General features: G+C 46.1%; 10 protein-coding genes across 10 annotated transcripts; all 10 read left to right on the forward strand.

Moving 5' to 3' along the window:
• Positions 1-427: 427 nt before the first annotated feature.
• LSM04_009331 (uncharacterized protein) lies at positions 428-903 on the forward strand (the record flags this gene model as incomplete). The annotated part of the gene is made up of 2 exons (XM_067330444.1): positions 428-505; positions 778-903. The coding sequence occupies 2 exons, from the start codon at positions 428-430 to the stop codon at positions 901-903; spliced, it is 204 nt and encodes a 67-aa protein (XP_067194652.1).
• A 2,291-nt stretch (positions 904-3,194) lies between these two features.
• On the forward strand, positions 3,195-3,889 carry LSM04_000940 (uncharacterized protein; the record flags this gene model as incomplete). Its single annotated transcript, XM_067330445.1, has 2 exons — positions 3,195-3,446; positions 3,839-3,889. The coding sequence occupies 2 exons, from the start codon at positions 3,195-3,197 to the stop codon at positions 3,887-3,889; spliced, it is 303 nt and encodes a 100-aa protein (XP_067194460.1).
• Positions 3,890-6,096: 2,207 nt separating this feature from the next.
• Positions 6,097-6,489, forward strand: LSM04_005581 (uncharacterized protein; the record flags this gene model as incomplete). Its single annotated transcript, XM_067330446.1, has 1 exon — positions 6,097-6,489. The coding sequence occupies one exon, from the start codon at positions 6,097-6,099 to the stop codon at positions 6,487-6,489; it is 393 nt and encodes a 130-aa protein (XP_067194566.1).
• A 311-nt stretch (positions 6,490-6,800) lies between these two features.
• On the forward strand, positions 6,801-7,492 carry LSM04_008636 (uncharacterized protein; the record flags this gene model as incomplete). Its single annotated transcript, XM_067330448.1, has 2 exons — positions 6,801-7,049; positions 7,442-7,492. 2 exons carry the CDS (start codon positions 6,801-6,803, stop codon positions 7,490-7,492), a joined length of 300 nt encoding a protein of 99 aa, XP_067194636.1.
• A 2,858-nt stretch (positions 7,493-10,350) lies between these two features.
• LSM04_008993 (uncharacterized protein) lies at positions 10,351-11,045 on the forward strand (the record flags this gene model as incomplete). The annotated part of the gene is made up of 2 exons (XM_067330449.1): positions 10,351-10,602; positions 10,995-11,045. The coding sequence occupies 2 exons, from the start codon at positions 10,351-10,353 to the stop codon at positions 11,043-11,045; spliced, it is 303 nt and encodes a 100-aa protein (XP_067194644.1).
• A 2,239-nt stretch (positions 11,046-13,284) lies between these two features.
• On the forward strand, positions 13,285-13,677 carry LSM04_000305 (uncharacterized protein; the record flags this gene model as incomplete). Its single annotated transcript, XM_067330450.1, has 1 exon — positions 13,285-13,677. One exon carries the CDS (start codon positions 13,285-13,287, stop codon positions 13,675-13,677), a length of 393 nt encoding a protein of 130 aa, XP_067194451.1.
• A 311-nt stretch (positions 13,678-13,988) lies between these two features.
• LSM04_008935 (uncharacterized protein) lies at positions 13,989-14,680 on the forward strand (the record flags this gene model as incomplete). The annotated part of the gene is made up of 2 exons (XM_067330451.1): positions 13,989-14,237; positions 14,630-14,680. The coding sequence occupies 2 exons, from the start codon at positions 13,989-13,991 to the stop codon at positions 14,678-14,680; spliced, it is 300 nt and encodes a 99-aa protein (XP_067194643.1).
• Positions 14,681-17,459: 2,779 nt separating this feature from the next.
• On the forward strand, positions 17,460-18,154 carry LSM04_006464 (uncharacterized protein; the record flags this gene model as incomplete). The annotated part of the gene is made up of 2 exons (XM_067330452.1): positions 17,460-17,711; positions 18,104-18,154. 2 exons carry the CDS (start codon positions 17,460-17,462, stop codon positions 18,152-18,154), a joined length of 303 nt encoding a protein of 100 aa, XP_067194585.1.
• A 2,825-nt stretch (positions 18,155-20,979) lies between these two features.
• LSM04_008996 (uncharacterized protein) lies at positions 20,980-21,674 on the forward strand (the record flags this gene model as incomplete). The annotated part of the gene is made up of 2 exons (XM_067330453.1): positions 20,980-21,231; positions 21,624-21,674. The coding sequence occupies 2 exons, from the start codon at positions 20,980-20,982 to the stop codon at positions 21,672-21,674; spliced, it is 303 nt and encodes a 100-aa protein (XP_067194645.1).
• A 2,700-nt stretch (positions 21,675-24,374) lies between these two features.
• LSM04_004101 (uncharacterized protein) lies at positions 24,375-25,154 on the forward strand (the record flags this gene model as incomplete). Its single annotated transcript, XM_067330454.1, has 1 exon — positions 24,375-25,154. The coding sequence occupies one exon, from the start codon at positions 24,375-24,377 to the stop codon at positions 25,152-25,154; it is 780 nt and encodes a 259-aa protein (XP_067194543.1).
• Between the last annotated feature and the right edge of the window lie 317 nt (positions 25,155-25,471).

Genomic DNA, 25,471 nt, shown 5'->3' on the forward strand with positions numbered 1-25,471 from the left:
GCTATTCGTCATGTACTCGGGCAATTGGAACCTGAAGAAGGTGGGCATGTTCAACTACCTATGCACGTACGCCCTACTTCTGTGTGGAGTGATTGGGGTTGTCTTCGGCACAGGTGCCACGATCTACAGCACGGTTGTGGGAGATTAAGGCTACTATTTTGATGTATTGGAATATCACAAAAACGTTAGAAGACAAGCTCGCAAAAGTGGACCAATAACACTGGAAATGGCCATCACACATGTGGGGAGTGTGAACGCTGCTTTAAAAGCAAAAAAACATAAGGTAAAAAAAAAATAACATAAGCAAAAGGACATGAAACAAAATACAAAACGCATTTCTTTAAATTTCTTTGAACTTTCTTTTCTTTTCTTTTCTCCTGCTTGCTCTCCGGTGTTCGTGTTCAGCACTGACTCTTCTGCCACGTGCATGGTGCGGCTGATCATGGGCCACAACGTTCTTGGCGCCAGGGCTAGTGCTGAGTACGGAGCACGGAGCACGGAGCGGGTGCGTAATTGAGCGAGTGAGTGAGACGGTGTGCTGTGCACGTGGAGTGAGGTCTGCGGGTCACTCGAACGCCAATGGGGGTATGATGTGGCGCCCGTCGATGCTCTCGCTTCGCTGTTTTTTTTTCTCTTGATACCTCCTCACTGCACAGACGCGTGCACGCACCTGCGCACAGCAACAGCGGCGCGAGGTGTCGCAACCCTGATGATCCTCTCTACCTCTTCTCTTTTCTCTTTTTCCCTTGAAGTGTGAGTACCTCAAGTCCCTGCCAGCCTCACCGACCGACACGTAGACCAGAAGGCGGAACAAGGAGCACTGAATATCATGAACCCAAGCGATCCTGCGAATGGTTCTGGCGGGCCCGAAGCGGCACAGGAAGTCAGCGGCATGGCGGTTGAGAAGAATTCCCCTTCGCAGCAGAGCCCAAAGAACAACGGAATCCTCGCGAAACTGAACCAATGTGTGGTTACCATTATCCCACCCGGCGGCGTGCTCGCGAGCGCCTTTAACCTGGCGTCATCTTCAATCGGTGCCGGCATTCTCGGCCTGCCCGCTGCGACGAACAAGAGTGGGCTTGTGATGGCACTGGTGTACCTCGCGGTCATCACGTTTTTCACCATCTACTCTATGAACGCCCTCGGTATTGCGGCCCACCGGACGCAGATACGCAACTTTGAGGGTGTTGCACGGGCGCTGCTGGGCCGCTGGTTCGCGTACTTTGTCGCCGCGGTGCGCGCGTTCCACGGCCTGAGCGGCTGTGTGGCGTACGTGATCAGCGTGGGGGACATCATCTCCACCATCATAAAGCACACCTCCAGCGCGCCAGAGTTCCTGAGGACCACGGCTGGTAACCGACTGCTGACAACCCTCCTGTGGCTCTTCGCGATGATGCCGCTTGTTATCCCGAAGCACATTGACTCGCTGCGCTACTTCTCTACCTTCGCCGTCTCGTTCATGTTGTACTTCGTCGTTGTCCTTATCGTGCACTCATGCATGAACGGCCTTCCGAAGAACATCCACGACATCAGCGTGGGGAAGAGCGACGACGCTGAACTGATGCTCTTCAACTCCGGCAACGTGGCAATCGAAGGGCTTGGCGTCTTCTTGTTTGCCTATGTCTGCCAGATCAACGCGTATGAGGTGTATTGGGACATGACAGACCGCACTCTCTCCAAGTTCACCTTGGCTTCGGCGCTGGGCATGATACTGTGCTTCCTGCTGTACGCCATGACGTCCTTTTTCGGCTACCTCGACTTTGGCCGAGAGGTGACGAGCTCTGTGCTGCTCATGTACGATCCGGTCAAGGAGCCGGCGGTTATGATTGCCTACATCGGTGTGCTGATGAAGTTGTGTGCATCCTATGCACTGCTCTCAATGGCGTGCCGCAACTCCCTCTATGGTACTATTGGCTGGGATGTTGACGAAGTTCCCTACTGGAAGCACTGTATTGTGGTAACCATCTTGTCCATCACGATGCTGCTTTTCGGCCTGTTTATCCCAAAGATCACAATAGTGTTGGGCTTTGCCGGATCCATCACTGGAGGCTCTCTGGGTTTCATCCTCCCAGCGCTATTCGTCATGTACTCGGGCAATTGGAACCTGAAGAAGGTGGGCATGTTCAACTACCTATGCACGTACGCCCTACTTCTGTGTGGAGTGATTGGGGTTGTCTTCGGCACAGGTGCCACGATCTACAGTACAGCTATTGGTGACTGAATGTTGATGCCGTTTTTTAAAGAAAAAATGGGTTTATGACATTTGAAGGTTTAAGGTATTAATTAATCAAAGGCTGTGCTGCAAGTTACTGATTTAGTTTTTTTTTTCATAAAATTATCATTTTTATGTTCTTCTGTCCTCTTCGTCTGAATTTGTTTTGTGCGGCCGTATAAAGTAGTAACTTGTTATTGGGTTTTTTTTCTTGTGTTATAGTATGACTTTTGTAATATGTACAGTTTTTTTTTATGAATATATCAGCATGCTAAGTTTCTCGATCAAAAGTAACTGTTTTTTTATCAGAATATTTGCAAAGTGAAAAATTTTTATTGCAAATATTCTGCTGTATTTTTTGTTTTCTTTTATAATTTCTCTCTTTTACTATCTGCTCGTCATATATATGTATATACTTTAGCTATCGGTCGGTAGTAAGGTGAAACCGCAGTACGTAGACCCAACACCACGTGGGTGGGGGGATGGATCCCTGGCTGCTATTGGGGGCTCCCTGCGGAAGACTGCAACCCTCGGTGTGTGTTACCGTTCTCTCCACCGGCAGTGATTATAGTGCTGCTCTGCGAAGTGTGTGTGTGTGTGTGTGTGTGTGTGTGTGTGTGTGTCAGCTTCACCATACCTGCTGCTGTTCACAGCCAACAGTGCAGAAAAGTGCATCAGGAGACAAACAGCCACAGGGGAGGGTTGTAAGACTGTTTCTTTCTGTACGCTTCACAGTGCTGACTCCGTGTCCTGTGTGGGTGTCCCTCTAGTGCCGCATGCAACCACGCGGACTTGTGGGAACCACTAACAGTTACTCTGTCTTTCTGTACCTCTTCTCATTCTCCCTTCCTCTTTCATTCGCACCTTCTCTACAGCACACATACACAGGTTAAGATCCTTGCTTTTGGAAAACATTGACGCTAAAGAAAAGCAAAGGCAAACACAGACACAAACAAACACAAGCACAAACACCAGAAACAGAATGAGCACAGCGTCTGTCACTGCCCTCGTCGATGCTGTAGATGGGGTCCACGGCCCTGTGGTCCGAGAACACAACACACAGCCAGTGGTGGATGGTAGTCCAGACAACATAACCTCACCGACAAACGCTGCACATCCACTTCTACCCCTCGAGTCCTTGCAGGACGAATACATGGTAAACAAGATATTGGACACGGAGCCACCTGTGCGGAAGCGCGGTGTGTTACAGTCAGTGGCTCAGCGACTGTTGGGGGTGATTCCACCAGGCGGCCCACTCTCCACTGTGTTCAATCTCTCTTCCATATGCGTTGGTGCCGGCATTGTTGGACTTCCTGCTGCTGCCAAGAGCAGCGGTCTTGCAATGGCAGGGCTGTACCCGGTGGTCATGGCTATCCTCTCTGTGTACTCACTGTTTTGCCTTGCTGTGCAGATGGAGCGACTCAATTCAAAGACATACGAGAGCATGGCACGCACGCTGCTGGGACGGGGCTTCGACTACTTCACGGCTGGGATGCGTCTGTTAAATACGTTTGGTGGTTGCGTTGCGTTTATCATCGCTGTGGGTAATATCTTCACTGCCATTCTTGAGCATGCAGATATGCCGGAGTACTGGAAGTCACGATCGGGGAGCCGCCTTATGACAAGTCTCCTGTGGCTTGTCGTGATGCTGCCGATGGTTATTCCCAGACACGTTAACTCGCTCCGCTACGTGTCGGCAGTTGGTGTTGGCTTCATTGTGTACTTTGTGCTGATGGTCGTCGTTCACTCATGCATGAACGGTCTGCCGGGCAACATGAGCCATATACACGTCAGCGGCAACGGCAGCAGTAAGGGCGTTCACCTCTTTGGTACGGGCAACAAGGCTATTGATGGTCTTGGCGTGTTCGTGTTTTCGTTCTTGTGTCAGGTGAATTCGTTTGAGGTGTACTGGGACATGGCGGACCGCAGTGCCAGGCACTTCACACTGTACTCTACCATTGCAATGGTGGTGTGCCTCCTGCTGTACTTCCTGGCTGCCTTCTTCGGCTACCTTGACTTCGGTGACAGTGTTGAAAGCTCTGTGCTGCTGATGTACGACCCCATCAGGGAACCCGCCATGATGGTTGCGTACCTCGGTGTGCTGGTGAAGCTGTGCTCCTCTTTCCCACTGCTCACAATGGCCAGTCGTAATGTGATCTACTACATTGTTGGGTGGGACGTTGACACATTGCCATTCTGGAAGCACTGTGTTGTTGTTGTAGGCCTTGCTGTCTGTGCACTACTCTCTGGCCTTTTTATTCCCAATATCAATACTGTGTTTGGCTTTGTTGGTGCAATTTGTGGTGGTACTTTGGGATTTCTGTTTCCAGCCATCTTCATGATGTACGGTGGAAACTGGTCGCTGAAGTCGGTTGGGTGGGGACACTATCTGCTCACATACACACTGTTGATCACTGGTGTGGTAGTAATAGTGTTTGGCACGGCTTCCACTATATACGGTGTGGTGATGGGTGAATAAGTGCTTGTGTCCAATTCACCTCTTTTTGCCGAGTGTATCTGTGTGTATTTCTGTTAAATACATCAGAATTGGGCTTAACTGAGCATCCATGTCCCAATTAAATGGAATTTCTTTCTTTCCCGCTACCCTCAATCTCTTTTTTGTTGATTGTATTTTAAGGAGATTGTGTGTTTTTTTTGTGATTTTGTTTAAATATCCTGAATTTTCAAACAATTATGTTGTACTCTTGTTTTTGATTTTTTGTTTTGTGTGATTATATTTCTAATTGCAAAATGAGGGATTTTGTGCTTTCTTTTTTTATTTCTGCTTCTTTCCCACCTGTGGAACGGAGGTGTGGCCCCATTATATATGCAGATACGCTGACATACAAGTGCATATATAAGTAGTTTTTCTAACTCTTTGTGCACTGACATTATGTAACGTGTATGCACACTTCCGTGCAAGGGAGGATAGAGACAAGATATATACACAGAGGCATATATATATATATATATATATATATATATATATTTCTTCGATTATGGGGGTTAAATGAGAGTATGAAAGACTGTATTGAGCTTTTGTTTCAATGGACCCGTGCGAGTGTGTGTGCTAAGCAAAAGAGAGAATGTGAAGGTATTGATTGCATGAAAGGTAAAAGAGAGCCAGTGTGGTGCAAGGAATGGCTCAAAAATGCACGAGGTCAAGCAATGTTATAAATGAATAAGCAAATAGATAAGTATTTTAATACAATGTGCTCTTTCTGATTGGTTGTGTTTCCCTTGCGTTTTCCATTCGAGCGTTCGACGGGAGTAATACAACCACATCCTCAGGGAAGGGTCTTTGTTTATGTATAAGCACCAAATCGTTTTTCAATGTACTTTTGGCTTTACTCTGAGCCTTGCTTCTTTGCTGGAGCTGCGACTCTGAAGGGACATCAGACCGCTGACTCTACACTGAGGCAATGATGCGCAGAAGCGGCAAGAGTAAAGAGGAAGATACATGTTTTTTTTTTTTTTTTGAGAAAGAGAACCCCCTGCGATTTTACTTTGTTCACTTTAAGACGGCATGAAAACTCATTTTATTATGACGTGTTTTTTTTTTTTTTGCTTTGCACCCATGGAAATTTATAATATCTTGGAACTACAGCCTTTCGGCATACTGTATTCATAATGTGAACCCCCTCATTTGAAGGAACTTGAGGGTGTGTTGCGTTGTGGCCACATGGGCCGTGCCCTTTCTTTGCCTGTGTCTTACCTCCTTGTGGCTCCTTCAATGTACACCGGCGATGGTGTCCACTTCTTGAACTCTCCTCCTTTCCTATTTGTCTCTTCCCTGCATTCTCTCTCGTGCAAACCCCCACCCGCGTGCCGTGCAGCAGCTCTACACACACGCGGGAAGCCAACTAATAGACTATGGACCGGCGATGAGTTCGCCCGGCCGCCACAGCAGCACCCCGCCGGCGTGGCACAGCATGCATGGCGCACTGCAGCGACTTCTCTCTCACACGGCGGCGCTCGTGCAGACTCTTGTTGGCCTGGGCGGCCTCCGGCCGGGTGTCTACTGCTCCCGCACGGGGGCACTCAACATCTTGGGCAGTGGTGCTGCGCTGCGGCTCGAAGAGGCACGGTGGCGGGCGGTGCAGGTGGCGGCGGTGACCACGCGGACCACTGCGGCTGTGCCCCTGGGGGAACTTGGGCGGCAGCGTGGCGCGGCGCGGAGAATGCTCTCTGAATGTACAGCCGCCACAGAGGAGCTGATGGACAAACGGCAGCGCCCCGCACATGCAATGGAGTGGGGCGACCACACCAGATGGTAACCCCCTCCCTGTGTGCCGGGTGGTTGGTGCTTCGCCACCTGTTCTCTTTGTCTTTTTCTCAGTGTTATATTCCGCTCTATTGCATCCGAACCGAAAGAAACACGAATTTGTTTGAATTTGCCTTGAGGTGTACGGCCATGCTTCTCCAGTATGTGCATTTTCTCCCATGTCTCTACACTTTTCATCTAGTTCTCACACACATACCAAGAGGTTTTTTTCTACGAAGTCGCTATTTCAGCAATCGTACGAACCCCACTAGACACACACACACACATACGCTGCAGCCAAGACACGTATCCCCGGGGACAGGCATGACGCGAGAAAATGCCACTCCCCATGACGATGCCTTGCATGGAAAGCAACTCCCCTGTGAGCAAGAATACGACAAATATCACCCGGTCGGCAACTATTCGGACGCCGGTGTGTCGCACCTCAATCCCACAGTCCCAATGTATTCATTTGACACGGTCCTGGACGACGCTATAGGAGACACATTGGACACGGAGCCACCTGTGCGGAAGCGCGGTGTGTTACAGTCAGTGGCTCAGCGACTGTTGGGGGTGATTCCACCAGGCGGCCTACTCTCCACTGTGTTCAATCTCTCTTCCATATGCGTTGGTGCCGGCATTGTTGGACTTCCTGCTGCTGCCAAGAGCAGCGGTCTTGTAATGGCAGGGCTGCACCCGGTGGTCATAGCTATCCTCTCTGTGTACTCACTGTTTTGCCTTGCTGTGCAGATGGAGCGACTCAATTCAAAGACATACGAGAGCATGGCACGCACGCTGCTGGGACGGGGCTTCGACTACTTCACGGCTGGGATGCGTCTGTTAAATATGTTTGGCTCAACTGTTGCGTTGATCATCGCTGTGGGTAATATCTTCACTGCCATTCTTGAGCATGCAGATATGCCGGAGTACTGGAAGTCACGATCGGGGAGCCGCCTTATGACAAGTCTCCTGTGGCTTGTCGTGATGCTGCCGATGGTTATTCCCAGACACGTTAACTCGCTCCGCTACGTGTCGGCAGTTGGTGTTGGCTTCATTGTGTACTTTGTGCTGATGGTCGTCGTTCACTCATGCATGAACGGTCTGCCGGGCAACATGAGCCATATACACGTCAGCGGCAACGGCAGCAGTAAGGGCGTTCACCTCTTTGGTACGGGCAACAAGGCTATTGATGGTCTTGGCGTGTTCGTGTTTTCGTTCTTGTGTCAGGTGAATTCGTTTGAGGTGTACTGGGACATGGCGGACCGCAGTGCCAGGCACTTCACACTGTACTCTACCATTGCAATGGTGGTGTGCCTCCTGCTGTACTTCCTGGCTGCCTTCTTCGGCTACCTTGACTTCGGTGACAGTGTTGAAAGCTCTGTGCTGCTGATGTACGACCCCATCAGGGAACCCGCCATGATGGTTGCGTACCTCGGTGTCCTGGTGAAGATGTGTGCCTCTTTCCCACTGCTCACAATGGCCAGTCGTAATGCTATCTACTACATTGTTGGGTGGGACGTTGACACATTGCCATTCTGGAAGCACTGTGTTGTCGTTGTGATTCTAGCTGGTGTTACATTGCTCTGTGGCCTTTTTATTCCCAATATCAATACTGTGTTTGGCTTTGTTGGTGCAATTTGTGGTGGTACTTTGGGATTTCTGTTTCCAGCCATCTTCATGATGTACGGTGGAAACTGGTCGCTGAAGTCGGTTGGGTGGGGACACTATCTGCTCACATACACGTTGATGATCACTGGTGTGGTAGTAATAGTGTTTGGCACGGCTTCCACTATATACGGTGTGGTGGTAGTTGACAAATAGGAACAGATACTTTGAGATGTATTTCATTTATTTTTTTTCTACTGACAATTTAAATTTTTCAATTTTGTGATTGTATTTTGTTGTTTTATTTCTGTGGTTTCATTTTGTTTTTTTATGAAACCTTTTTGCCTTATTTAGTGTTTCTTTCGTGTGAGATTGTTTTGTTTACAATGTTTTTGTCAAAGGTTTGGTTTGCGTTAGAACCAGCTAATCGTGTGCTTACTAGGAGATATGGTCGTTGTTTTGACCTTTTTTTGTTTTTCTGCTGAAGCGTCGCAGGGTAGATTTGATTATGAGGTATCTCTCTTTTTTTTTGTTTTTTTTTTGCGTTTGTTTCTTGTTTTTTCGTTGTGATTGTTCCCTTTTTCTTTTTTTCGTGCTTGGTGTTGTAAGTATTGTTGTGCTGTAGAAAATGTGGGATTTAGAAGTGCGAGCTTAACGGGTCTCTACTTCCACGTTATTGTTAGCGAATGGCGGGTTATGTGGTTTTTTCCCCTGTCCCTCTCCGTTTTTTTCTTTAAACAGTGTTTTCTCTTCTGACGTGTTTGTGTTGTAGTCTACTTTGCCATTTGTGCTCTTTCGTTTGTTGGTTATCATACGGATTTGTTTCCATTTTGTTCGTTTTCTTATCTTTTTTTTTCCATTCTTGCTTCTGATGTGTGTTATACATCACCGCTTGGGGTAATGGTACCCTTTCATGATCTTCGCATTATTGGTCGTTTAACCGTTTTATTCCCGCAAATGGGACGTAACATGACGTTTTTTAAAATTGAAATGTTTTTGCTTTGTTTTTTTCTTTATGTTTTCTTTTTTTCTTTTTTTTTTAGGGATACCTTGTTTAGTGTACATATGCGTGTTAAAATGTTTACTGTAGACTTCTCTTCTTTTTTGTAGTATCTCAGGCGCTTGTAAATTGACCAGCACAGTAACTCTGTTTTGATGAAGGACGCCATATGTACGCTGTAGAACAAAACGGGCTATACTCATGACACTTGAGCTGCTAGGGGAGGAGAAGAAGAACAAAACCTTATTATTATTATTATTATTATTATTATTATTATTATTATTATTATTATTATTATTATTATTATTATTATTATTATTATTATTATTATTATTATTATTATTATTATTATTATTATTATTATTATTATTATTATTATTATTATTATTATTATTATTATTATTATTATTATTATTATTATTATTATTATTATTATTATATGTCTATTACTTTTTCCTAGCTTGTGCAGCACTCCAACATTTGTGGTGGAACGGTCAAATAGGAATTACCTAATAACGCATATGAACAGAAATGAACAGCTACATTTCGGCTCTATGAATAATAAAAGTCTGGTCATATGTTTGGATCAAGCTCCATAAGTATAAAGGGGGTAATAATATTGTTTTCCTATTCAAAAAAATAGCTACCAATTAATCACTCAAATGCGGTAATTCCTTTCTAGCTTTCACTTACGATGCATTAAAGTATTTCTCCAATAATTACACAACCAAGACAAAAGAAAAACAAAACAAAAAGCACATACACCCAACACCACGTGGCTGGGGATGGATCCCTGGCTGCTATTGGGGGCTCCCTGCGGAAGACTGCAACCCTCGGTGTGTGTGTTACCGTTCTCTCCACCGGCAGTGATTATAGTGCTGCTCTGCGAAGTGTGTGTGTGTGTGTGTGTCAGCTTCACCATACCTGCTGCTGTTCACAGCCAACAGTGCAGAAACGTGCATCAGGAGACAAACAGCCACAGGGGAGGGTTGTAAGACTGTTTCTTTCTGTACTCTTCACAGTGCTGACTCCGTGTCCTGTGTGGGTGTCCCTCTAGTGCCGCATGCAACCACGCGGACTTGTGGGAACCACTAACAGTTACTCTGTCTTTCTGTACCTCTTCTCATTCTCCCTTCCTCTTTCATTCGCACCTTCTCTACAGCACACATACACAGGTTAAGATCCTTGCTTTTGGAAAACATTGACGCTAAAGAAAAGCAAAGGCAAACACAGACACAAACAAACACAAGCACAAACACCAGAAACAGAATGAGCACAGCGTCTGTCACTGCCCTCGTCGATGCTGTAGATGGGGTCCACGGCCCTGTGGTCCGAGAACACAACACACAGCCAGTGGTGGATGGTAGTCCAGACAACATAACCTCACCGACAAACGCAGCACATCCACTTCTACCCCTCGAGTCCTTGCAGGACGAATACATGGTAAACAAGATATTGGACACGGAGCCACCTGTGCGGAAGCGCGGTGTGTTACAGTCAGTGGCTCAGCGACTGTTGGGGGTGATTCCACCAGGCGGCCTACTCTCCACTGTGTTCAATCTCTCTTCCATATGCGTTGGTGCCGGCATTGTTGGACTTCCTGCTGCTGCCAAGAGCAGCGGTCTTGCAATGGCAGGGCTGTACCCGGTGGTCATGGCTATCCTCTCTGTGTACTCACTGTTTTGCCTTGCTGTGCAGATGGAGCGACTCAATTCAAAGACATACGAGAGCATGGCACGCACGCTGCTGGGACGGGGCTTCGACTACTTCACGGCTGGGATGCGTCTGTTAAATACGTTTGGTGGTTGCGTTGCGTTTATCATCGCTGTGGGTAATATCTTCACTGCCATTCTTGAGCATGCAGATATGCCGGAGTACTGGAAGTCACGATCGGGGAGCCGCCTTATGACAAGTCTCCTGTGGCTTGTCGTGATGCTGCCGATGGTTATTCCCAGACACGTTAACTCGCTCCGCTACGTGTCGGCAGTTGGTGTTGGCTTCATTGTGTACTTTGTGCTGATGGTCGTCGTTCACTCATGCATGAACGGTCTGCCGGGCAACATGAGCCATATACACGTCAGCGGCAACGGCAGCAGTAAGGGCGTTCACCTCTTTGGTACGGGCAACAAGGCTATTGATGGTCTTGGCGTATTCATGTTTGCGTTCATATGTCAGGTGAATTCGTTTGAGGTGTACTGGGACATGGCGGACCGCAGTGCCAGGCACTTCACACTGTACTCTACCATTGCAATGGTGGTGTGCCTCCTGCTGTACTTCCTGGCTGCCTTCTTCGGCTACCTTGACTTCGGTGACAGTGTTGAAAGCTCTGTGCTGCTGATGTACGACCCCATCAGGGAACCCGCCATGATGGTTGCGTACCTCGGTGTGCTGGTGAAGCTGTGCTCCTCTTTCCCACTGCTCACAATGGCCAGTCGTAATGTGATCTACTACATTGTTGGGTGGGACGTTGACACATTGCCATTCTGGAAGCACTGTGTTGTTGTTGTAGGCCTTGCTGTCTGTGCACTACTCTCTGGCCTTTTTATTCCCAATATCAATACTGTGTTTGGCTTTGTTGGTGCAATTTGTGGTGGTACTTTGGGATTTCTGTTTCCAGCCATCTTCATGATGTACGGTGGAAACTGGTCGCTGAAGTCGGTTGGGTGGGGACACTATCTGCTCACATACACACTGTTGATCACTGGTGTGGTAGTAATAGTGTTTGGCACGGCTTCCACTATATACGGTGTGGTGATGGGTGAATAAGTGCTTGTGTCCAATTCACCTCTTTTTGCCGAGTGTATCTGTGTGTATTTCTGTTAAATACATCAGAATTGGGCTTAACTGAGCATCCATGTCCCAATTAAATGGAATTTCTTTCTTTCCCGCTACCCTCAATCTCTTTTTTGTTGATTGTATTTTAAGGAGATTGTGTGTTTTTTTTGTGATTTTGTTTAAATATCCTGAATTTTCAAACAATTATGTTGTACTCTTGTTTTTGATTTTTTGTTTTGTGTGATTATATTTCTAATTGCAAAATGAGGGATTTTGTGCTTTCTTTTTTTATTTCTGCTTTCTTTTTTTATTTCTGCTTCTTTCCCACCTGTGGAACGGAGGTGTGGCCCCATTATATATGCAGATACGCTGACATACAAGTGCATATATAAGTAGTTTTTCTAACTCTTTGTGCACTGACATTATGTAACGTGTATGCACACTTCCGTGCAAGGGAGGATAGAGACAAGATATATACACAGAGGCATATATATATATATATATATATATATATATATATATATATATATATTTCTTCGATTATGGGGGTTAAATGAGAGTATGAAAGACTGTATTGAGCTTTTGTTTCAATGGACCCGTGCGAGTGTGTGTGCTAAGCAAAAGAGAGAATGTGAAGGTATTGATTGCATGAAAGGTAAAAGAGAGCCAGTGTGGTGCAAGGAATGGCTCAAAAATGCACGAGGTCAAGCAATGTTATAAATGAATAAGCAAATAGATAAGTATTTTAATACAATGTGCTCTTTCTGATTGGTTGTGTTTCCCTTGCGTTTTCCATTCGAGCGTTCGACGGGAGTAATACAACCACATCCTCAGGGAAGGGTCTTTGTTTATGTATAAGCACCAAATCGTTTTTCAATGTACTTTTGGCTTTACTCTGAGCCTTGCTTCTTTGCTGGAGCTGCGACTCTGAAGGGACATCAGACCGCTGACTCTACACTGAGGCAATGATGCGCAGAAGCGGCAAGAGTAAAGAGGAAGATACATGTTTTTTTTTTTTTTTTGAGAAAGAGAACCCCCTGCGATTTTACTTTGTTCACTTTAAGACGGCATGAAAACTCATTTTATTATGACGTGTTTTTTTTTTTTTTTGCTTTGCACCCATGGAAATTTATAATATCTTGGAACTACAGCCTTTCGGCATACTGTATTCATAATGTGAACCCCCTCATTTGAAGGAACTTGAGGGTGTGTTGCGTTGTGGCCACATGGGCCGTGCCCTTTCTTTGCCTGTGTCTTACCTCCTTGTGGCTCCTTCAATGTACACCGGCGATGGTGTCCACTTCTTGAACTCTCCTCCTTTCCTATTTGTCTCTTCCCTGCATTCTCTCTCGTGCAAACCCCCACCCGCGTGCCGTGCAGCAGCTCTACACACACGCGGGAAGCCAACTAATAGACTATGGACCGGCGATGAGTTCGCCCGGCCGCCACAGCAGCACCCCGCCGGCGTGGCACAGCATGCATGGCGCACTGCAGCGACTTCTCTCTCACACGGCGGCGCTCGTGCAGACTCTTGTTGGCCTGGGCGGCCTCCGGCCGGGTGTCTACTGCTCCCGCACGGGGGCACTCAACATCTTGGGCAGTGGTGCTGCGCTGCGGCTCGAAGAGGCACGGTGGCGGGCGGTGCAGGTGGCGGCGGTGACCACGCGGACCACTGCGGCTGTGCCCCTGGGGGAACTTGGGCGGCAGCGTGGCGCGGCGCGGAGAATGCTCTCTGAATGTACAGCCGCCACAGAGGAGCTGATGGACAAACGGCAGCGCCCCGCACATGCAATGGAGTGGGGCGACCACACCAGATGGTAACCCCCTCCCTGTGTGCCGGGTGGTTGGTGCTTCGCCACCTGTTCTCTTTGTCTTTTTCTCAGTGTTATATTCCGCTCTATTGCATCCGAACCGAAAGAAACACGAATTTGTTTGAATTTGCCTTGAGGTGTACGGCCATGCTTCTCCAGTATGTGCATTTTCTCCCATGTCTCTACACTTTTCATCTAGTTCTCACACACATACCAAGAGGTTTTTTTCTACGAAGTCGCTATTTCAGCAATCGTACGAGCCCCACTAGACACACACACACACATACGCTGCAGCCAAGACACGTATCCCCGGGGACAGGCATGACGCGAGAAAATGCCACTCCCCATGACGATGCCTTGCATGGAAAGCAACTCCCCTGTGAGCAAGAATACGACAAATATCACCCGGTCGGCAACTATTCGGACGCCGGTGTGTCGCACCTCAATCCCACAGTCCCAATGTATTCATTTGACACGGTCCTGGACGACGCTATAGGAGACACATTGGACACGGAGCCACCTGTGCGGAAGCGCGGTGTGTTACAGTCAGTGGCTCAGCGACTGTTGGGGGTGATTCCACCAGGCGGCCTACTCTCCACTGTGTTCAATCTCTCTTCCATATGCGTTGGTGCCGGCATTGTTGGACTTCCTGCTGCTGCCAAGAGCAGCGGTCTTGCAATGGCAGGGCTGTACCCGGTGGTCATGGCTATCCTCTCTGTGTACTCACTGTTTTGCCTTGCTGTGCAGATGGAGCGACTCAATTCAAAGACATACGAGAGCATGGCACGCACGCTGCTGGGACGGGGCTTCGACTACTTCACGGCTGGGATGCGTCTGTTAAATACGTTTGGTGCCAGCGTTGCGTTTATCATCGCTGTGGGTAATATCTTCACTGCCATTCTTGAGCATGCAGATATGCCGGAGTACTGGAAGTCACGATCGGGGAGCCGCCTTATGACAAGTCTCCTGTGGCTTGTCGTGATGCTGCCGATGGTTATTCCCAGACACGTTAACTCGCTCCGCTACGTGTCGGCAGTTGGTGTTGGCTTCATTGTGTACTTTGTGCTGATGGTCGTCGTTCACTCATGCATGAACGGTCTGCCGGGCAACATGAGCCATATACACGTCAGCGGCAACGGCAGCAGTAAGGGCGTTCACCTCTTTGGTACGGGCAACAAGGCTATTGATGGTCTTGGCGTATTCATGTTTTCGTTCTTGTGTCAGGTGAATTCGTTTGAGGTGTACTGGGACATGGCGGAGCGCAGTGCCAGGCACTTCACACTGTACTCTACCATTGCAATGGTGGTGTGCCTCCTGCTGTACTTCCTGGCTGCCTTCTTCGGCTACCTTGACTTCGGTGACAGTGTTGAAAGCTCTGTGCTGCTGATGTACGACCCCATCAGGGAACCCGCCATGATGGTTGCGTACCTCGGTGTGCTGGTGAAGCTGTGCTCCTCTTTCCCACTGCTCACAATGGCCAGTCGTAATGTGATCTACTACATTGTTGGGTGGGAAGTTGACACATTGCCATTCTGGAAGCACTGTGTTGTTGTTGTGATTCTAGCTGGTGTTACATTGCTCTGTGGCCTTTTTATTCCGAATGTTGGCATTGTGTTTGGCTTTGTTGGTGCAGTTTCTGGTGGTACTTTGGGATTTCTGTTTCCAGCCATCTTCATGATGTACGGTGGAAACTGGTCGCTGAAGTCGGTTGGGTGGGGACACTATCTGCTCACATACACGTTGATGATCACTGGTGTGGTAGTAATAGTGTTTGGCACGGCTTCCACTATATACGGTGTGGTGGTAGTTGACAAATAGGAACAGATACTTTGAGATGTATTTCATTTATTTTTTTTCTACTGACAATTTAAATTTTTCAATTTTGTGATTGTATTTTGTTGTTTTATTTCTGTGGTTTCATTTTGTTTTTTTATGAAACTTTTTTGCCTTATTTAGTGTTTCTTTCGTGTGAGATTGTTTTGTTTACATTGTTTTTGTCAAAGGTTTGGTTTGCGTTAGAACCAGCTAATCGTGTGCTTACTAGGAGATATGGTCGTTGTTTTGACCTTTTTTTGTTTTTCTGCTGAAGCGTCGCAGGGTAGATTTGATTATGAGGTATCTCTCTTTTTTTTTGTTTTTTTTTGCGTTTGTTTCTTGTTTTTTTCGTTGTGATTGTTCCCTTTTTCTTTTTTTCGTGCTTGGTGTTGTAAGTATTGTTGTGCTGTAGAAAATGTGGGATTTAGAAGTGCGAGCTTAACGGGTCTCTACTTCCACGTTATTGTTAGCGAATGGCGGGTTATGTGGTTTTTCCCCTGTCCCTCTCCGTTTTTTTCTTTAAACAGTGTTTTCTCTTCTGACGTGTTTGTGTTGTAGTCTACTTTGCCATTTGTGCTCTTTCGTTTGTTGGTTATCATACGGATTTGTTTCCATTTTGTTCGTTTTCTTATCTTTTTTTTTCCATTCTTGCTTCTGATGTGTGTTATACATCACCGCTTGGGGTAATGGTACCCTTTCATGATCTTCGCATTATTGGTCGTTTAACCGTTTTATTCCCGCAAATGGGACGTAACATGACGTTTTTTAAAATTGAAATGTTTTTGCTTTGTTTTTTCTTTATGTTTTCTTTTTTCTTTCTTTTTTTTTAGGGATACCTTGTTTAGTGTACATATGCGTGTTAAAATGTTTACTGTAGACTTCTCTTCTTTTTTGTAGTATCTCAGGCGCTTGTAAATTGACCAGCACAGTAACTCTGTTTTGATGAAGGACGCCATATGTACGCTGTAGAACAAAACGGGCTATACTCATGACACTTGAGCTGCTAGGGGAGGAGAAGAAGAACAAAACCTTATTATTATTATTATTATTATTATTATTATTATTATTATTATTATTATTATTATTATTATTATTATTATTATTATTATTATTATTATTATTATTATTATTATTATTATTATTATATGTCTATTACTTTTTCCTAGCTTGTGCAGCACTCCAACATTTGTGGTGGAACGGGCAAATAGGAATTACCTAATAACGCATATGAACAGAAATGAACAGCTACATTTCGGCTCTATGAATAATAAAAGTCTGGTCATATGTTTGGATCAAGCTCCATAAGTATAAAGGGGGTAATAATATTGTTTTCCTATTCAAAAAAATAGCTACCAATTAATCACTCAAATGCGGTAATTCCTTTCTAGCTTTCACTTACGATGCATTAAAGTATTTCTCCAATAATTACACAACCAAGACAAAAGAAAAACAAAACAAAAAGCACATACACCCAACACCACGTGGCTGGGGGGATGGATCCCTGGCTGCTATTGGGGGCTCCCTGCGGAAGACTGCAACCCTCGGTGTGTGTGTTACCGTTCTCTCCACCGGCAGTGATTATAGTGCTGCTCTGCGAAGTGTGTGTGTGTGTGTGTGTCAGCTTCACCATACCTGCTGCTGTTCACAGCCAACAGTGCAGAAACGTGCATCAGGAGACAAACAGCCACAGGGGAGGGTTGTAAGACTGTTTCTTTCTGTACTCTTCACAGTGCTGACTCCGTGTCCTGTGTGGGTGTCCCTCTAGTGCCGCATGCAACCACGCGGACTTGTGGGAACCACTAACAGTTACTCTGTCTTTCTGTACCTCTTCTCATTCTCCCTTCCTCTTTCATTCGCACCTTCTCTACAGCACACATACACAGGTTAAGATCCTTGCTTTTGGAAAACATTGACGCTAAAGAAAAGCAAAGGCAAACACAGACACAAACAAACACAAGCACAAACACCAGAAACAGAATGAGCACAGCGTCTGTCACTGCCCTCGTCGATGCTGTAGATGGGGTCCACGGCCCTGTGGTCCGAGAACACAACACACAGCCAGTGGTGGATGGTAGTCCAGACAACATAACCTCACCGACAAACGCTGCACATCCACTTCTACCCCTCGAGTCCTTGCAGGACGAATACATGGTAAACAAGATATTGGACACGGAGCCACCTGTGCGGAAGCGCGGTGTGTTACAGTCAGTGGCTCAGCGACTGTTGGGGGTGATTCCACCAGGCGGCCTACTCTCCACTGTGTTCAATCTCTCTTCCATATGCGTTGGTGCCGGCATTGTTGGACTTCCTGCTGCTGCCAAGAGCAGCGGTCTTGCAATGGCAGGGCTGTACCCGGTGGTCATGGCTATCCTCTCTGTGTACTCACTGTTTTGCCTTGCTGTGCAGATGGAGCGACTCAATTCAAAGACATACGAGAGCATGGCACGCACGCTGCTGGGACGGGGCTTCGACTACTTCACGGCTGGGATGCGTCTGTTAAATACGTTTGGTGCCAGCGTTGCGTTTATCATCGCTGTGGGTAATATCTTCACTGCCATTCTTGAGCATGCAGATATGCCGGAGTACTGGAAGTCACGATCGGGGAGCCGCCTTATGACAAGTCTCCTGTGGCTTGTCGTGATGCTGCCGATGGTTATTCCCAGACACGTTAACTCGCTCCGCTACGTGTCGGCAGTTGGTGTTGGCTTCATTGTGTACTTTGTGCTGATGGTCGTCGTTCACTCATGCATGAACGGTCTGCCGGGCAACATGAGCCATATACACGTCAGCGGCAACGGCAGCAGTAAGGGCGTTCACCTCTTTGGTACGGGCAACAAGGCTATTGATGGTCTTGGCGTATTCATGTTTTCGTTCTTGTGTCAGGTGAATTCGTTTGAGGTGTACTGGGACATGGCGGAGCGCAGTGCCAGGCACTTCACACTGTACTCTACCATTGCAATGGTGGTGTGCCTCCTGCTGTACTTCCTGGCTGCCTTCTTCGGCTACCTTGACTTCGGTGACAGTGTTGAAAGCTCTGTGCTGCTGATGTACGACCCCATCAGGGAACCCGCCATGATGGTTGCGTACCTCGGTGTGCTGGTGAAGCTGTGCTCCTCTTTCCCACTGCTCACAATGGCCAGTCGTAATGTGATCTACTACATTGTTGGGTGGGAAGTTGACACATTGCCATTCTGGAAGCACTGTGTTGTTGTTGTGATTCTAGCTGGTGTTACATTGCTCTGTGGCCTTTTTATTCCGAATGTTGGCATTGTGTTTGGCTTTGTTGGTGCAGTTTCTGGTGGTACTTTGGGATTTCTGTTTCCAGCCATCTTCATGATGTACGGTGGAAACTGGTCGCTGAAGTCGGTTGGGTGGAGACACTATCTGCTCACATACACGTTGATGATCACTGGTGTGGTAGTAATAGTGTTTGGCACGGCTTCCACTATATACGGTGTGGTGGTAGTTGACAAATAGGAACAGATACTTTGAGATGTATTTCATTTATTTTTTTTCTACTGACAATTTAAATTTTTCAATTTTGTGATTGTATTTTGTTGTTTTATTTCTGTGGTTTCATTTTGTTTTTTTATGAAACTTTTTTGCCTTATTTAGTGTTTCTTTCGTGTGAGATTGTTTTGTTTACATTGTTTTTGTCAAAGGTTTGGTTTGCGTTAGAACCAGCTAATCGTGTGCTTACTAGGAGATATGGTCGTTGTTTTGACCTTTTTTGTTTTTCTGCTGAAGCGTCGCAGGGTAGATTTGATTATGAGGTATCTCTCTTTTTTTGTTTTTTTTTTGCGTTTGTTTCTTGTTTTTTCGTTGTGATTGTTCCCTTTTTCTTTTTTTCGTGCTTGGTGTTGTAAGTATTGTTGTGCTGTAGAAAATGTGGGATTTAGAAGTGCGAGCTTAACGGGTCTCTACTTCCACGTTATTGTTAGCGAATGGCGGGTTATGTGGTTTTTTCCCCTGTCCCTCTCCGTTTTTTTCTTTAAACAGTGTTTTCTCTTCTGACGTGTTTGTGTTGTAGTCTACTTTGCCATTTGTGCTCTTTCGTTTGTTGGTTATCATACGGATTTGTTTCCATTTTGTTCGTTTTCTTATCTTTTTTTTTCCATTCTTGCTTCTGATGTGTGTTATACATCACCGCTTGGGGTAATGGTACCCTTTCATGATCTTCGCATTATTGGTCGTTTAACCGTTTTATTCCCGCAAATGGGACGTAACATGACGTTTTTTAAAATTGAAATGTTTTTGCTTTGTTTTTTTCTTTATGTTTTCTTTTTTCTTTCTTTTTTTTTAGGGATACCTTGTTTAGTGTACATATGCGTGTTAAAATGTTTACTGTAGACTTCTCTTCTTTTTTGTAGTATCTCAGGCGCTTGTAAATTGACCAGCACAGTAACTCTGTTTTGATGAAGGACGCCATATGTACGCTGTAGAACAAAACGGGCTATACTCATGACACTTGAGCTGCTAGGGGAGGAGAAGAAGAACAAAACCTTATTATTATTATTATTATTATTATTATTATTATTATTATTATTATTATTATTATTATTATTATTATTATTATTATTATTATTATTATTATTATTATTATTATTATTATTATTATTATTATTATTATTATTATTATTATTATTATTATTATTATTATTATTATTATATGTCTATTACTTTTTCCTAGCTTGTGCAGCACTCCAACATTTGTGGTGGAACGGTCAAATAGGAATTACCTAATAACGCATATGAACAGAAATGAACAGCTACATTTCGGCTCTATGAATAATAAAAGTCTGGTCATATGTTTGGATCAAGCTCCATAAGTATAAAGGGGGTAATAATATTGTTTTCCTATTCAAAAAAATAGCTACCAATTAATCACTCAAATGCGGTAATTCCTTTCTAGCTTTCACTTACGATGCATTAAAGTATTTCTCCAATAATTACACAACCAAGACAAAAGAAAAACAAAACAAAAAGCACATACACCCAACACCACGTGGCTGGGGGGATGGATCCCTGGCTGCTATTGGGGGCTCCCTGCGGAAGACTGCAACCCTCGGTGTGTGTGTTACCGTTCTCTCCACCGGCAGTGATTATAGTGCTGCTCTGCGAAGTGTGTGTGTGTGTGTCAGCTTCACCATACCTGCTGCTGTTCACAGCCAACAGTGCAGAAACGTGCATCAGGAGACAAACAGCCACAGGGGAGGGTTGTAAGACTGTTTCTTTCTGTACGCTTCACAGTGCTGACTCCGTGTCCTGTGTGGGTGTCCCTCTAGTGCCGCATGCAACCACGCGGACTTGTGGGAACCACTAACAGTTACTCTGTCTTTCTGTACCTCTTCTCATTCTCCCTTCCTCTTTCATTCGCACCTTCTCTACAGCACACATACACAGGTTAAGATCCTTGCTTTTGGAAAACATTGACGCTAAAGAAAAGCAAAGGCAAACACAGACACAAACAAACACAAGCACAAACACCAGAAACAGAATGAGCACAGCGTCTGTCACTGCCCTCGTCGATGCTGTAGATGGGGTCCACGGCCCTGTGGTCCGAGAACACAACACACAGCCAGTGGTGGATGGTAGTCCAGACAACATAACCTCACCGACAAACGCTGCACATCCACTTCTACCCCTCGAGTCCTTGCAGGACGAATACATGGTAAACAAGATATTGGACACGGAGCCACCTGTGCGGAAGCGCGGTGTGTTACAGTCAGTGGCTCAGCGACTGTTGGGGGTGATTCCACCAGGCGGCCTACTCTCCACTGTGTTCAATCTCTCTTCCATATGCGTTGGTGCCGGCATTGTTGGACTTCCTGCTGCTGCCAAGAGCAGCGGTCTTGCAATGGCAGGGCTGTACCCGGTGGTCATGGCTATCCTCTCTGTGTACTCACTGTTTTGCCTTGCTGTGCAGATGGAGCGACTCAATTCAAAGACATACGAGAGCATGGCACGCACGCTGCTGGGACGGGGCTTCGACTACTTCACGGCTGGGATGCGTCTGTTAAATACGTTTGGTGCCAGCGTTGCGTTTATCATCGCTGTGGGTAATATCTTCACTGCCATTCTTGAGCATGCAGATATGCCGGAGTACTGGAAGTCACGATCGGGGAGCCGCCTTATGACAAGTCTCCTGTGGCTTGTCGTGATGCTGCCGATGGTTATTCCCAGACACGTTAACTCGCTCCGCTACGTGTCGGCAGTTGGTGTTGGCTTCATTGTGTACTTTGTGCTGATGGTCGTCGTTCACTCATGCATGAACGGTCTGCCGGGCAACATGAGCCATATACACGTCAGCGGCAACGGCAGCAGTAAGGGCGTTCACCTCTTTGGTACGGGCAACAAGGCTATTGATGGTCTTGGCGTGTTCGTGTTTTCGTTCTTGTGTCAGGTGAATTCGTTTGAGGTGTACTGGGACATGGCGGACCGCAGTGCCAGGCACTTCACACTGTACTCTACCATTGCAATGGTGGTGTGCCTCCTGCTGTACTTCCTGGCTGCCTTCTTCGGCTACCTTGACTTCGGTGACAGTGTTGAAAGCTCTGTGCTGCTGATGTACGACCCCATCAGGGAACCCGCCATGATGGTTGCGTACCTCGGTGTGCTGGTGAAGCTGTGCTCCTCTTTCCCACTGCTCACAATGGCCAGTCGTAATGTGATCTACTACATTGTTGGGTGGGACGTTGACACATTGCCATTCTGGAAGCACTGTGTTGTTGTTGTGATTCTAGCTGGTGTTACATTGCTCTGTGGCCTTTTTATTCCGAATGTTGGCATTGTGTTTGGCTTTGTTGGTGCAGTTTCTGGTGGTACTTTGGGATTTCTGTTTCCAGCCATCTTCATGATGTACGGTGGAAACTGGTCGCTGAAGTCGGTTGGGTGGAGACACTATCTGCTCACATACACGTTGATGATCACTGGTGTGGTAGTAATAGTGTTTGGCACGGCTTCCACTATATACGGTGTGGTGGTAGTTGACAAATAGGAACAGATACTTTGAGATGTATTTCATTTATTTTTTTTCTACTGACAGTTTAAATTTTTCAATTTTGTGATTTTATTTTGTTGTTTTATTTCTGTGGTTTCATTTTGTTTTTTTGAAACTTTTTTGCCTTATTTAGTGTTTCTTTCGTGTGAGATTGTTTTGTTTACATTGTTTTTGTCAAAGGTTTGGTTTGCGTTAGAACCAGCTAATCGTGTGCTTACTAGGAGATATGGTCGTTGTTTTGACCTTTTTTTGTTTTTCTGCTGAAGCGTCGCAGGGTAGATTTGATTATGAGGTATCTCTTTTTTTTGTCTCTGTATTATTTTTCACTTTATTCTGTGATTTGAAGATAAGGGAGATTATGTTTTTGGTTTTAATTGTCTTGATGTAATCTCTGTTTTTCCCCTTTGGTTTCTTTTTTTTCGCTACTGTCTCACCTCTTTATTGTGTGGCTACTGTAGTAAGACCATCGGGATGGAGTACATGCAGTGCAATCCTTAGTTATGGAATGTACCTACGCATGAGTAAATGCCAACAAGCAGCCACCAGGCATTTAAGAAACGTGAGCTGTATCCGGACATATCACCCACACTGCAACTATTCCCGAATGTGAACTACATGGCAAAGGGAGACGATGACATGTTCCTGCGAGTACCGCAGTTCCTCGCTGATCTGCGCATCCTGCCACGCCGTGGGATTTACCGAGGAAAGGTTTGGCCAAATACGACCAGGGGATTCTACTTTACTTCCGGCTATTGCGTGACGCTGGCTAGGGATTTGCTGGAGCAGTTCGTGTCATACAAACCGCTGCAGCGCTTGGTGGACATGCCGTACAGCAAAAAGCACGAGGCAGAGTTTCTGTCAATGTATATGCACCATGAAGACGCGATGATGGGAGTTGTGCTGCACAATTTACTGGGTAATAGCATTACCTTTGTACATGAGCCACCCTGCCGGTTTCATAACCTTTATACTGGGACGCATAGCCGTAACGTGACTGAGAGCTCTGTTGTGATGCACCATACGAAAGAGAAGGACTACGAAATATTGATGGACAGGTTCCGCAGTAATACGAATCCCCGTGCAAAGCCTTACATAGTACGATTTGGTCACCTCGAGTTTACATGCTAGTCCTTTCCTCGGAATGATACATTTCATGCTTACTGCAAATGCGCCAGTCTGTCCTTTCTGTGGCAGGTATTTCTCTCTATGTTTCCTCTCGCTCGCCCTCAGCACACACTATGGCTGTCACTCGCTGTGGGACACACATCCACTGCGTATATCACAGTAATGGTCCTGCCATCCGATGGACTGCTGGGCTCGGCGGACGGCACCCATCCTCTACAATCCGTTGCTACCACTGTTGCTGCCCCATCACGCAGTTTGTCCCCGCATGTAGTCACCAGACACCTGCATTGCGCTCTGCCAACCACCTTCACAATGTATGCTGCAGAACACGCTTTTACCCCTCATTTCCTTTCTCTGTATTCAGCTGTAGACACACACACACATACAAAGCAATCATGGCGCAGCAAAGTCGACGAAGAACTATTTCCATCTTTCTGCTTTTCTGCCTCATTATTCTGCACACATTCATCTGGCAGAGCCACTTCGATACCTATACAGTGTTCCCATTGGGCGAACCTCCCTCTGATGTACTTCTGAGAAGTGCTACCGCCGCACCTCCCCACAGCCCAGGTGCCGCAATGGACAATGAGGCTCTGCGCTACATCCCACAAACTACACTGCAGACATGGAGTGAGCGTGACTACCTCATTGCGCTTGGCATCCTATCTATTGACATGGATGTAAGGCGGCGTCGCCGTTATCTGCAGCGGAGTACGTGCTGGCAGTTCCCTGGTGTGGCACGGAGGGCGAATAACTTCACTGGAGACATGTTGGTGCTGTATGTGCTTGCACGGCACCCATCCCACGGCTACAGGTATTCTGCTGCACTGCTGGAGGAGGCTGCTCATTGGCATGATGTGATTTCCTTTCATAAAAATGAAGGACGCTCTACGACAAATAAGACTCTGAGTGGTGTGGGTTACTGGGGTGTTGAAGCTGAGATTGGCATAAGCCGAAAGGTATATATGTGGTTTGAGTTGGCACTACGACTGTTCCCGAATGTGAACTACATGGCAAAGGGAGACGATGACATGTTCCTGCGAGTACCGCAGTTCCTCGCTGATCTGCGCACACTGCCTAGACGTACAGTGTATTGGGGAATTCCGATTGGTTGGACTGTGCAAAAAGGAATGAAAAACGTTGGATTTCGCTTTGCTGGTGGAATGTGTTATACACTGTCAAGGGATGTAGTACGGAAGTTCCTTTCTTTCGAACCCGTACAGCGATTAGTAGATCTACCGTATAGCAAAGAGCGTGAACCTGAGTTTTTCTCTTTTAGTATGCATCGTGAAGATGTTTTTGTGGGTCATATTCTTTGTCTTGAGTTGCAAGGACGACATGTTAAGTTTTTTGCAGAAACACCATGTCGTTTTCATAATTTTTACAATGGAAATCGGGGATCTGCGGTCACATGGAGGTCTGTTGTTATTCATAAGTTGCCAGAGGATGACTATGCTAACTTGATGAAGCAGTTCAATGATAGCAACATTTACCAGTTAAGACTACGAGTGGTGCGGGATCGTGGATACATTAGGGTTGTCTGTTGAGTAAGGTTCTCAGTTAATCATCATCCAGGTCGTTAATGTCTATTGTTTTCTTATTGCTTTTGGACATCACGAGGCACTTTATTTTTGTTTTATTATTATATAATGAGTGTTATGCCATTTGACTTTTTACTATATGGGTTTGTTTATTGCTTCTTAGTTCTTCTTGAACAAGCTTGTATACCTCTTCTTATTTGTGTGCTAAGATTAATTACTAATGGAAGTGAGGGTTTTATACTGTTTTGCTCCTTCGGGGTGGAAGTTTCCGTTTATAATGACTTCCTCAATGTTTTGACTTTCTTTGTAATGTGATTGTTGCG

Source organism: Trypanosoma melophagium (genome assembly GCF_022059095.1).
Source record: "Trypanosoma melophagium isolate St. Kilda chromosome Unknown ctg11segment0, whole genome shotgun sequence".
Lineage (NCBI taxonomy): Eukaryota > Euglenozoa > Kinetoplastea > Trypanosomatida > Trypanosomatidae > Trypanosoma > Trypanosoma melophagium.